The following is a 13873-nucleotide window of genomic DNA, read 5'->3' as shown; positions in this document are numbered from 1 at the left end:
TCTCTCTTCATTTCTCCCTCCCTTCATGTCTGTAAATGTACTTTTCATCAGCACTTTATTTGATGGGTTTAAAATGGGCATTGCAAATCCTGTATCACCTAAGGTAATTGAACAGATTTAACTTGAGTGGCAGCTGAGCAAGCAAAACTCTAATTGGTGATTATAAACTGTATCAGGCTTTTTCTTTACCATTTGCCAACGAGAATTCAGTTTCCACTGAACGTTTGCATAATGTACTGCATCACAATTTCAGGCCTTAATGTCCAATAACAGCTTTTCAATTATGTGATTAAAATGGCACAAGATGCAAATACAAATCAGGTTACAAAAGGGAAAACACAACATTACAATCTGAACAAATGCAAATAAAGACAGCAACATAAACCAAAATCCTAAAACTGGAGTTAAACTACAAAATGACAATTTCTTAAGAGAGAAGTGAACTTGACAAGTGTGTATGAGGATGACTCCATACTATCCACTTCCCCTGAACACATCTTTAAATTAAACAGACCAAAGCTCTAACCAGTCTACACAACGGCTCGATAGCCCACAGATGAGTGCCACATGTGAGTGGAGCCACACTGACCACTTAAAGGATTTCACTCCTCTTTGCCAAGTCTCTAGAATACAAAGATTCAGGTTGAAACAAGTTCAGCTACAAAAGGTAGTCCTTGCTTTGAAGGCCCACACAGCTGCTGACTAACTTGTTCTCAACATGGTGGATAGAAGAAGTCTGGGAGGACTTAGATCCCGTGTAAACACACGCCTGTTACAGCCAGTAAAGTGTAAACACACTGCAGTTGCAGAGACTTCTTCATGTGCACAAGGTGATCACACACGGCTGAAGTGGCAAAAACGATGGTCTGTAAGCAGACTGAGCTCACAGGGCAACTGTTGGGATCAATACTTTAGAACTCAGTATGACTTTTATTTTTCCAAAAAATGACAATTACTCAAAGCTGTTTGACATGTTTCAACAAGGAATAAGTTAAAAGCTGCGCCAGCAGTGTTTTAGGCTTGAGAGAAACTGTCGTTCCTGGAGGGCTGTCAGATGTTCAGCTGTTGTACAAAGTAACCCGAAGGCAGACAAGAGTGATCAGTCTGACAGGAGGCCCATTGAGACAAATGAAGCTTCCACTATGTGAATGAATTACTTTTCAAAGAATAGAAAGAACAGGAGTAGCTCCAATGCTTGCAGCACATTCAGCTTGTCTTGGTTAATACTGTACTTGGCATACGGTTTTGTTCTAAAGCTGAAAACACAGAGGAGCGGCAACGCGTCTTGTGCTGCGCGTCAACTGCCAACCGAGCACCAATAGGACACGTAGCGCAGTAACGCGTGAAGACCACACACAGCAAAGAAAAAACGAAATGACAGATGAGTTGCTCATTGTCCTCGTAATAACAGCATTGTGGGTCATACAGCTCAGGATATTTCTCCACCTTGATAACTACTCTCTCCAAGTCACTTTGCGAGGCAGCAACAGAAAGAGGAAGAAAGTCAAGCTGTCACAGGAGCAGAGAAGAAGATGAACAGCTATGGGAGCCGCGACACACAAAAATGCCTTTTCTACGGGGGAAAATAATCGTTTTTTTAGGTGCAGCAACGCTGGGAATAGGACAGTAGCGTGAAGTGTCACCGGGTCTCATCGTTGTACATAGAAAATAACAGGCATGGCTGTTTTGTACTTTGGAGTATAGGCCTAATGGCCACACAGCAGGGTGACTTGCAATGTCTCTTTAATATATGAAAGATTAGAAAAAAATGGTAAACTAAATGTACAGTCATCAAGAAGCATAAAATACAAAAACCTTTGATATCTGGTAACAATGGAGTTGATAATTCATTTAAAACAATATTCGTGAAGAAATTTAAATTTCTGAAAGAGGTTGAGGAGGAACAAAGTCAAGGAAGCATCAAATTTATCAAAGCGTACCTGGTGATCTCTTGTTCGGGCGTAAGGGCATCATGTAGGACTGCCGTGGCAGCAGAGGCGAGGAGGGGAGAGACATGGACACGCCCTTGGCAAGGCTTAACCTGAAAACCTCATCCTGTGGATTAGGGTGACCACTGCCGGGCCCCTGGGGGTGGGGGTGGGGGTGGGGGTGGGGGTTTCCCTCAGGTGGGAATCTTCTTTGGGCACTATGACTGTGAACGTCACCTGTTGAGGAGAACCACAAGTTTGTTACAGCTTTTACAAATAGCTCTGGCAAAACCTCACGCCATAATGCACAAGGAATCACATAACTATAACTATTTTGTTCTGCATTGACCTTTATCAGCACAAAAACACCCAATTCATGAAGGTTTATGTTTTCTTTTACTGTGAAAATGCTTTTTAGATTTTTATGAGAGAAACATTAAAGGGCTGGAGGAAGTGAAGCTCTGTGGGCTGATGTACTAAATCACTAACTTGTGTTACATGAATGTACTGCCCACTCTTTAATGAGTGCAGAATACTGAATATGATTATGGAGGACTCAGCTCTGTGCTGTTTTAAGATTCACCTGTGGTTTGGTTGAACCAACTCCTGAGGAAAAAGTATCAGGCTGTTGAACACCCAGCTTTACAACCCAGTTGTTTACTTCATCTTTTTTTCTATTTTAAACTTGGCATGTAGTACACACTGTCTTGTGTGATATTAGTCAAGACCATAGGTTATCATTGTAATATGAAAGTGAAAAACTGAAAAGACCTACGGTGGATTTAATACCGTTTTTTTTACATAACATCAAGAAATATGATTAATATCCAATAAATCAATGAGGTAAAACCGAGCTCTGAGATATGAATAGAAACATGCAGGCACAGATTACACAATAATTTGTGTGCACTTTTTTTTTTTTTTTAATCTTTTTAAATCCACATGATTATATTTTGCTGTTTTTTCTTTTTATATTTCCTTGTTTGAAAGCCAAATAGGAAAAGCCCTTACATAACTTGTTTTGGACCAAAGCAACAGTCATTGTATTCCTGTATTGCAATTTATCATAGGGCCTTTAAATTTAGCTTTATTGGGGGAATATAACAGATACTGTGTACGGTTTAACAACAGGGCAACAAATTGGGATTTCTTCAGGGGGTCAAGCTCTGAAAATCCCATGAATGACTTTTTTGAATCATCTTGAAACCCTGCGACCACAATGCGAACTGTGGAAGTGACTGATGTAGTATTTTGCTCGTAGTGGTCGCATTAAGTTCAGTAAAATTCATAGGGTCAATCTAAGTGACAGATCTTGTGATTTACTTTACATTAAAAGCACCAGAATGCAAAAGCCTTTTGTTGAAACTTTAGATGAATAAAGATGACCTCGTAGCTGACTCAACTAAAAAGATGTACGAACCATTTTCTTTTACAACAATCCTGACTCTGAATGCCAAGAATGTGAAACCTCAGGAGGAAACCTTGGCAGCATTTCTTGCTGCAGAAAACAGCTTGATTCTCACAGGATGGCATTTTGGAGTGAACATAAAACAGACACATCAGGTGAGAATGTTCAAACCCCAACTGTCAGCTGTTCAGAAGCAAAGCAAAAGTGGTGTTTCGATCTTAATGGTACAATTTTCAGTTCATCAAATGAGAGATTTCACACAACAACAAAGAGTCTTTCACATTCATATAGTTTCAAGGTATTCAGCTAACTGTTATGCAACCATTTAACACAAGCAGGATGCTCCAGGCATGTAGAGAAAACAGCCAATCAAGCAGGGAGTTGCTCTTGAATCTACGGTTTTAAAAACTCAAATATTGTGAGCAAGACAGTTCAGACAACTTATAATGCTAAACTCACCAGACATACTCCACTCAGTGCACTAACATATAGTACCCAAAGAACTGTTTGCAATGGAGAAGTTTATTTAAGTTGTAAATTGCAGTAGTATAGGGTAGGAACATAGATCAAATGATAACTACTCTCTTGGCCACGACAGTCTGTTACAACATCCACATTACTAATTCTCCTGTCAGTCTGTCACTCCATTTCACCATCACTCATTAACAAGACTCTAAGATACACAAACTCCTTCATTTGGGGCAGCAACTCACCGTCAACTTGGAAGAACAGCAGAGAACCGTGGCCTGAAGACGTTGAGGTGCCGACTCTCTACTTAGCCGCTGCACCCTCAGCTGTAAACCCCCCAGTGCACACTGAAGGTCAACGTCTAATGAAGCCAAAAAAAAACCCATCATCTGCAAAGAGCAGACATGCAGTTTGAGGTACCAAACCGGACCTACATATCTATGAAGATTACAACTGGAAATGTGTCAGGCCAAAAGCACAGACACAACAAGGCAAGACAAGGACTCGATCACTCGTACGAACACCCCACACTTCCCCTTCGTAAGACCCTTGAAGTAGACAGTCTATACAGCGTAGTCTGGATCTGACCTTTGACAATCGGTCATAGCCTTCTTGCCTGCACCCAGACATATCCCTTCCTCAGGAGGCTGAGCAGTGTGATACCTTCCAGTCCCCCTTTTAAGAATGGGAACCACCAGTACCAGTCCGCATGCACTTTCCCCAACCTCCATGCAACATTGAAGAGGTGTTTCGACTGTGACATCCAAACAATGTCCAGAGCCTTGAGCATGTCAGGGCAAATCTCAACCATATTTCTCCCCGATCTTCAAACTTTGACTCATCCACAGAGGACAGTTTGGTTAAGTACTGAAGTTTTCTAAAGGGCTCTCTCCAGCCAACCAACAATATCCCAATTAAGTGTAGGAAGTTCTCCCCACTGAACACAGCCTGGGCCGAGCCCTGATTCTCCTTCTTCTTAAGATTCCCTTGGCTGCAAACAGGTCACACTAAGACTTAAAATACAAGTACATGTGAATGCATTGCTGCAATAATTCTGGCTCATAAAGGAAAAAAGGGAGAGTTGTTGGTGTTCATAAACTTAATTGAACACTATAGAATATCCTGCCAGAAAAGAACATGAGAGAAAAGTCTTTTAATAGGTCGCCAGGGATACAAACAAGGATGAGTAGTAGAGGTGGAAAAAGCAGAACAGACCAGGATCTGAGAAAAACAGAGCCATATAACATGTAATGAAACCAGGGGTCAGGGGCTTGTGAGCATTTCTCATCCCTCTGGGACACATTAGAAGGACATTAAGTTAGTGAAGCAAATAAGGTTGTGTCATTGACCACAAACTAGAGATAACATGTAACTGACTAACAACACTGGCTGCCTGTGCTTTGCCAGTATTTCAAGTATTTCATTAGAAAAAGGTGTTTTTTTTAGAGGTGTCATTCATCTTCATCAGGATACCATTCATAACATTCCTCTGTCTATCTGTGCAGGGCTACAGCAGAATAATGATTCATCTAAAACTTGTGGTTTATATATATTTAATATAATATTTATTTTGAAGATTACAAACAATATCAGTTGCATCTCTCTCCTTGCAAAGGAGCCAGTTGGCCAGTAATTCAGTGACAATCACTGTTTGTTCTCCCCTTAACTACAGTGACCGCCTACTGTCAGCTTAGTGTCTCTGACCTGAGGCTTTATCAGATTTGTAAAACTGAAAGGACAATATTTCAATGAGAAATCGTGGTAAGATTATAAGAAGGAAAAGATTCACTTTTCATAGTCTGTGCATTACTTATTTTATCATTAACAGGTGTTTGAAAAACCTCACAGTAAAACATACGAGTTGCTGTAAAAACAAAAAGAATCCTGTCAAATATACATTTTAATCAACATTGAAAGTCTCCGATAACAAAATCCAAAAAACGTTTCTCATAGATTATAAATTGCAAGGTCAGCCTTGAAGGTGAATCCTTTGAACTTCTACCACAGTAGATGTACCTAATAAACCATAATAGGTGTTCACAACAGCTCTGTCCCTTGTCATGGTAAGATTATGCCTGTACAAAACATTCACATTTCATGCTGTTGCTAATCTTGATTAAGGAAGAGGCGCCTACACTGTTTTGGTTCCCCATGTAAAAAGACTATAATGTAATGATAATCTCAAAGAATTACAAACAGAGAAACCTGTTAAAATAGCTGTGGTGATGTGAGATACAATCTAGTTGTCCAGTAAACTGCTGGTTTGAAATGTAGGACTGGATATTCCTCATCAAAATACAGAAGTTTGTCTCCACATGTGTCAGAGCTAAAGAGTTACAAATGACTACTTTCTTATTCGTTTGCTCTCTAGATGTAAAAAGCAGGTTTAGCTTTACTAAAAAAAAATGATCTTGAATGGAAAGACCATTGAAGCCATGGAGCAGGCAGGCAAACACCAAGGTAATCTATTCTGCAGAATCAAAGTTGCCCACTCATCATGGCCACAAATTAAAATGTATGAATTATCAACCTCAAGATAACATGTAATACCTAGTAATGCCGACCATACGTCAGCTAAATCTTAACTGCAGATGTGGTGAACCACAGTAACGACAATTAGCTTTGGTTCTGTTTTCAGGACTTCAGCAAATTAGCACTGACTCCGTTCTGCAGCCCGAGGTTTGTAGAAAACTCAAATGCAAGGAGCAAGCTACTATAAGCATCCTTCTTCTCTCTTCAGGAAAATGAGTGTTGTTTGGACCGCTGGGCTAATCAGAAACAGAGACCCATTTTCTGCACGCCTCTGCCTCACCAGAGGGGACACAAAGCTGTCCTGTGTTTTAAAAGGGCTCCTAAACAAAGAAGAATGCCAGACACAGGAAGCAGAAAGGTTGCAATGACACCTCTGCACGCCTGCAGACGTGGAAAAACCTGTGAGTGATCCAAGGGTCACTCACTGGAGGCCAGGACCTGTTGTCACCTTGACCTGAGTGGGACATGTACACTGACACGGACACTTCCAACGGTCCGTAGGGAAGTGTGTGTGCGATTGTCGGTTCGATATGAAAATAGAGATGATATGATGCAGGAAACCTAAGTCAATTTCTATCAGGGGTGAGCATTAAACACAAAACATATGACAAGTGTTCATCCTGACATTTCAAATGCTGATTCTAAATCAATACCTTATGTTTCCTGTGTGGTTGGGGGAGTTATTACTCGATGAATTACCCTGGTGAGCAAAGGGTTTCAGACCAAGAATCATTCGTTCATCATGACTGCAGGCCTATTTTGCATCCACCGATATCTTACGCTCATCATTTCCTCAAACCACTCAAGTCTAGACTCAAGTCTAACTCTAGAATAAAAGCATACAATTCATTTTAAATTCCTTTAAATGATACATAAACAGTATCATCATTAACACTATCTGTTCAAAACTATTTCTGTAAAGCCCCTATCTGAGGAATTTGGAGATTTTATTCATTTAATGTATTATAATAAAAAAAAAAAAAAAAAAAAAATTCTGAAATGGCACCCTGCTGCATATTTAAACTTCACATCAGTTCCTGTGACAGCACTTTGATTTCCACCTGGTAAAATTGACATTTTATCAGGTGAAAAATACACTCCAGATTTTATAATGAAAGAAGTATTATTTGGGATTTTGCGTTGGGTCATGACAACTGCTGCAGTGCATCACACACACCGGTATGCAGGGGAAGCACTACTTGAACACAGGCTACACTGGTTAGAGAGTAAAAGCTGCCAGCGGACTGTTCACTTGCTGCAGTCGCAGCAGGTCATGGCCGATACAGGTTTCATCCGTCTTGCATGTTAAAGAGATTATGACAAAGTTGTAATTTTGGTAGCTGGTTCTGAAAACAAGAGGCGCCACATAAAAGCTTGTCATCCAAGTGCTGGTGAATAGGCAGCAGTGTGTCATGGTGACTGCGCTGCCATCTGACCGATACTATATTACACAGAGGGACACAAGGACAGAAACTCGCCAGTTCTATTTCAGTCACTTTCCAAAACCCTGGTCGGGGCAAGGCCTGCAATTTCAGCCCCTGCTGTGGTTGAGGAAATCAGCCCTTTCTAATTATACAGCGCTGCCCCAGGATGATGTCAAAATGATTACAGTCCCTTACATGCTCTTTCTTCCTCATCAAAGTGAAGGTCCAGAGCCCACGAGGACATGCCCAACCCATAAAAAAGTTCAATATTATTTCAAGACATTGATTTAGAAAAATACACATTAAAGTACAAATCAATTATTTGAGCAGGTCAGTGAGTCAATCTTAAATGCTTATTCCAACCAATGGTCTGACTCACTCTTTCCTACATTTGATGTGATGCCATAAAGATAGAAAAAGTGTACTTTTCATTAAAACTTCATAAAAAGGGAAATATAAAACCTCAAATGAATGACTGCTGATGACAGAGAGATCTTCATCGTTTAAAACTGTGCAAACTAATTAACTTCACTCTCCCATGCTGCTGTTGCAGTCTCTTCATAATATGTGGAATATTAGAGTCCTGTACAACCTTCAACTGAGGCTAGTTGCCAAAGTGATGCTCCGTATCAAATAAAAATCAACCACAATGAATTAAGACTGATTTAATTTTTCATGCGTGGTTTAAGGGACCTTTTTATTCCAGCTAGCATCGTAGGCCCAGTTCACAAAGGTGACTCCTTTGAAACGTCTTTCATGGGTATAAATCTGGATCACTATCTGGATCTTTCTCCTCTCAAGTAAATCCGTGCGATGGAATGTGATCTGTCACTCCTGGTGAGGGAATGCAATGCCCCCCCTGAAAGATACAGACCCTCTCCATTGTCCAGCAGAGGCACACTGCATGGGTTTATGCCAGGCAACAAATGGGAAGTGTACTAAAAAACAAATACACTTTATAATACGGCAGCTTTTCCATTAATACCTGTGCGGCCCATATCAACTTTTCAGCAATAAGAATTGTGTCCACAGCATGAGGTGTTCAAAACTTGCCATCATATCTTTTATAAGACATACAACTGATGAATGTCCAATGAAGGCGCATTGAGTGTGTGTTGGACTCTTTCATTTGAAACGCCACAGGTTGCACTCTCGTTGTCACTATTTCCATAAACTTGAGTCTGCAATGTAGTTCAGTACTCTTCACCCCTAAAATATTTAAAGGTCCAATATTTTACACTTTATTTATTTGCAGTCTAATATCAAACAAAATTATATTTTTGTGGTTTTGAAGTAACAAAAACCATTTCATTATAGTTGCACATCTCTGTCTGTTCTCTCTTGTCTTTGGAGCTGTCAAGAACAGGTGGTTTTGTGTTTGTCTTTAAGTGACCCTCTCTTCTGATTAGCTGATTCTCTTTCTGATTGGTGAATGTGCAGGCAAACCACAGGTTTCCTTCGGTCTTGTAGCTCGATAGCTCCGTGACAGAATGACTGCTCTGTTTTCATCCACATAAAAGGAGGGACAGTGGGCTGTGTTGAGGAGGGACCTATAACAGGTGCGCGAGTTAGTGACATCACAAACTGACGGCGGTCAAAACAACTGGTTAAAAAAACATAGTGGCTGAATAGGGGCTGTGAGCTGTTCTCTTTTACAGTATTTTATACAGCAGCTACACCTGCTTTATAATCAAAAAAGAAATGGCAATCCGAATTTATAAAATATGGGACCTTTAAGTACAAAACAAAATTTCATAATGATCTAAACAAGTTTAGTTCTGTTTCCTGTCTGTCTTTATTGCACACTATAAACATGCTCATTAGCAAACATGTCTTCTTTTTATTTCTGTCAGATCAGTCAGTCTCTCTCTCTTTCTATAGAATGACAATTAAATACCAAAACATGAACATTATTTTCACACAAGCCTTGTCACCAAACATTGACCCAGCTTCAACCTAAATCTAGAGGAGCAGTGAAAAAGAAGGGACGCAGATGCACATTAACATGTTAGTGTGACTGATGCCGTGTCTTCTGAAGCTCACATTGGCAAGACTATGTAATGCAGCAAAGTCTTAAAAAAATCCTGATACATGCCAAAGACAGAATGAGTGACTCATCAGAGTAACAGTGGTGTAACTGTTGTAGTACTCAATCCAAACCACCTTGCCTGCCACAATGAGTCGTGTTTACAGTGCAAATTGTATTGGCAAAAGCTAGTAAAGTCAATTTAGACCCTATGAATCATGATCCGTTCCATTTTTTCTCTATATACATATACTGCACATATAGGACCACTCACAAATATTAGCTTCCCACTAGTTAATTTTTATGACCTACAGAGAAAATGAGGAAAGACTATAATTAATGCAGATTCTTTCAGTCAACACACAAAGCACGATGACCACGGGACAATCCACCAAAGAGGAGAATTCTTTCGCTAGACTGAGTGCCAATGTGGATTCCCTGTGTACTTCCGAGACCAGGGTGACAGTCCCACAAAAGCTGTCATGCTTAACACACAGCGACCCACAGAGAGGAGAGAGAGCCAGACAACAAAGAATACCGAGTGGGGGATGGTCTTCGGTGCAAGTCATCTATAATGATGAAGGACAAATTAGATATAATATGTTAATAAGATGCAAATCTTTCTAGTTTAAAATCCACTAAATCATTTTAAACAAAAATTACTTATTAAAGCAAAGCTGTGCAACCAATCTGTGGAGGCATCAGTTCTTTTCCCATGAGGCAACTCTAATTTCAGACCACTTTACGCAGCCAGTGGTTGCCATAGAAACAGTCATAATACTGTACAATACAGCCTGACAAAAGACCATAAAACAGAGACTGATCTCAGTAATAAATAATAAAGCAAACCGACCGTGTTAGCTCTCTTGCTACACGGTTTGTTTTCACTTATATAACTTCAACCCGGTTTTATGACAGAATCAAGCACATAAGAAATAAAGGGCAAGCAATGTAACATCTTTCTTTTTCTTTTCTTTTAACATTTATTATATTTTTGTGTATTAGGAAACTGCCAACGTCCCTTCAGTATGCCTATTTTCCACTATATCGCAATTTTGCCAGTAACAATCATTCAATCACATGTGTGTGTGTGTGGGGGGGGGGGGGGGCGCGGCTATCTGGCTATATAGCCAGATAGTCTATATAGAAAAGGAAGGAAATGCATTGTTGAATCTTCGTATTGAAAAGCCAAATCCAATCTGGTTGCAGTCCCCTCTACATATTTTCTTACTGATAGTGTCCCTAATTGTCTCTAAGGTTGTCGGAAGGAGAAACACCTTAAAATCTATTTCATCTGCACTTTATGAGAATAAATTTGCTATTTTATGGCAAATTAAGATGCTGTAGGCAAAGTCAGACTGCAGAACATTTTGAGTCCAGAAACACATCTCTTTGCCTGATACACAGTCCTGCAGTAGCCCGAGCTCCGCAATGCCTTCCCACCGGCCCTCGGGGGAAAAGTGACTGACAGGGAGGAGTATGAATGTGTCTTGTGGGGGAAGAAGTAGAAGGGGAAGAGGAGGAGGGGAGGGGTGGCATTGGGCAGGGACCATGACATTTCCCATTTGTCTTCATAAATCGGCAATCTAAGTGGGTATGAGAAAAAAATATGAACCAGCCAGTATCTTCACCATGTTTTATTTCCAGATCTGTGACAGGGAAGAAACAGGAAGGCCGATAAAGGGACTGACAGAGGAGAAATACTGTATGCTACATACATATGCTTGAAAAATGTCAAGTGAAGCAGATTTTAATTACATTATTCTCACCGAGTAAGAGGATAGTACTAAACATACCAACAAACTGTGTGACCCACCTGAGAAAAGTCTTTACAGAAAAGACCAGGTGTATAATCGTGAAAACACACTCCTAGCGGCTAACTGCCTTCATTTTGTCAGTTCTGCATAGAAACTGCAGTAAACTGATAGAGAGATCCTGCAGACCTACGATGTGTGTTCATGCCATAAACCAGTCTCAAGGTTGCTGCTGTGTAGTGTTTCCAAGTTAAACTAAATGCAGAGAGAACAGCACTGGATGTCTACCACTGAAACATAGCACTGAGAGACGTGTGGTAAATCAAGCCTGAGCATTACAATCGGAAATCACTTTCACTTTCCCATTGTAATCACTTATTTAAGAATAATATTAGCTCCATTTGCAGTTTCCTAGTTAGAAAAATAGAAAAAAGACAAAGACCACCAGTCTATTTCTCAGGTGTTACTGCTATCACCCAACAAAAATGCATTTACATCCTTCCAGGATGGCATTTTGTAGCCAAAAGACGATGACACACATGACACAAATGTAGATGTTTCACCCTCCTTGAAAATCTAAATGAACCAAATGGCCATGTTGAATTGAGAAAGGTTTGACCTTGTTTCATCAGATCTTTGGAATAAATTAAAGCCGATCCACTGTTGACAGCCCTGGCTGGAGAGTTATATTGATATTCATGCAAGTCGTATTGTGTGTCACTATGCATATCTCTCCACAGGCCTCCTCAGTATCACACTCCAGACTAGTCAACGCAGTTCAATCCCACACTGCAGAGAAAACATCCATTCTCGTTCAACACTAATCATCATCAGAGCCTTTTGAGTGAACAAAGGTAGTCAGATGTTGTCTATACTTTCAACACTGTATAAATTAAGTAGTAATTTGGAAAGACATTTTACAATTTATAGGTGCGCCTAAGGCCTTCTAAAGAAAAGCCAGGCATACAACATTACACACACACTCCATCTTTTTTTACTGGATTTATGTTTCTTAATTAGGGCCCGAGCACCGATGGTGCTTTGCCCTATTCTTATTCAAGCTATTATTATTACTCTCCATAAACAACTGCATTTTTGGCGGATTTATCACACTCCCCCAAAAAAAGAAGGTTGGTACACGCATGACTCCCAGCGAAAAATTAAGTATTTTAGTGGAGTCGCAAGTGGGCGTGGCCAAATGGCTCGCTAGCGCCCCCCTAAAGAGATGCTCCGGCAGCTACGTTTACCTACATGCATGAAATTCGGTGGACATGTGTATCACACCTAGATGTACAAAAAAGTTACATTGCACCATTATGTCAACTCAACAGGAAGTCCACCATTTTGAATTTAGTTGCCATTTTTGGCGATTCACACGTTGTACTTTAACGAACTCCTCCTACAAATTTTGTCGGACCGACTTGAAATTTATTCTGTGCACTCTTAACATGTTTGGAATTAAAAGTTATCATAAAAATGTGTTTTCGTCGATCGCTGTGCCCGTGGCGTGGCGGCCAAAAAATTAGTTTTGGGCAATTTTTTGGTATAGTATGGTATTTTTTTTATGGTTTGAACAACATGTATGATTTTTTATTTTTGTCATGACAAAGGGAGGGATTGAACCCCTCACCTTCTGATTGAGAGGCAACAGCACCAACCACTGCCCCACCAATTATCCCAGGTGATCTGTGGCTCACTGCAACCTATAACTCCACCGTCCATAGATATTAATTCAAATGCAACCAAAATTGCCGTAGACATTATTTGGATAATAGATATACGTGTTTTCAAGGAGGTCTGCAGTGATATTAAATATCTTCCTGTAATGTGTTGTGAATGCAAAACTTTTTCAATTTCTCCAAACGTTTCAACTTCTCTAAAAGTTGAATCACCATCAACAGGTGGAATCTGAACCATTAATAACAAACTTGGTGAAGGAGAATCTTTTACCTGTTGAGTTAACCAGACTGTCGGCTGAGTCTCTGGAAGCTCTGAGTGAACTCCGTGGTACACTTTCTCCTGCCGCGTCTCTTTCCGCAGCGCCGAAGATAGTCCTGCGGTCTACGACGCCGACTCCCAGCTGGAAACGACCTCATGAAGACACGGGTTCGAGCCCCGCCGAGGTAACACAACACACATGATTCACGGTTTACCCGCCGAGGTAACACAACACACATGGTTTACCCGCCGAGGTAACACGAGGTTCACGGTTTACCCGCCGAGGTAACACAACACACGAGGTTCACGGTTTACCCGCCGAGGTAACACACAAGGTTCACGGAGGGCGAGACCTCCTAAGGTGAGTCCCTGTAAGGGTAAGCCACAAACCAAAG

At 40.6% G+C, this 13873-nt stretch overlaps 1 protein-coding gene across 8 annotated transcripts in view; it reads right to left on the bottom strand.

Moving 5' to 3' along the window:
- The window catches only part of tanc1b (tetratricopeptide repeat, ankyrin repeat and coiled-coil containing 1b), a 103860-nt gene that overhangs the window by 66596 nt on the left and 23391 nt on the right, over positions 1-13873 (bottom strand). For all 8 annotated transcript variants that reach the window (XR_011311067.1, XM_069702476.1, XM_069702478.1 and 5 more), the window contains exon 3: positions 1941-2165. Coding sequence is in view for 7 of the 8 variants with exons in the window: in XM_069702476.1 (XP_069558577.1) it covers positions 1941-2165 (225 nt within the window). In the remaining variant the exon portion in view is untranslated. The remainder of the gene's footprint in view (positions 1-1940; positions 2166-13873) is intronic.

The sequence above is a fragment of the Brachyistius frenatus genome, unplaced genomic scaffold, assembly GCF_029030835.1.
Source record: "Brachyistius frenatus isolate BFR_SWC_R1_liver_20210118 unplaced genomic scaffold, ASM2903083v1 Contig_42, whole genome shotgun sequence".
Taxonomy (NCBI): Eukaryota; Metazoa; Chordata; class Actinopteri; family Embiotocidae; genus Brachyistius; species Brachyistius frenatus.
The sequence above is the reverse complement of the archived record's forward strand: the minus strand, read 5'-3'. Positions and strand labels throughout refer to the sequence as shown.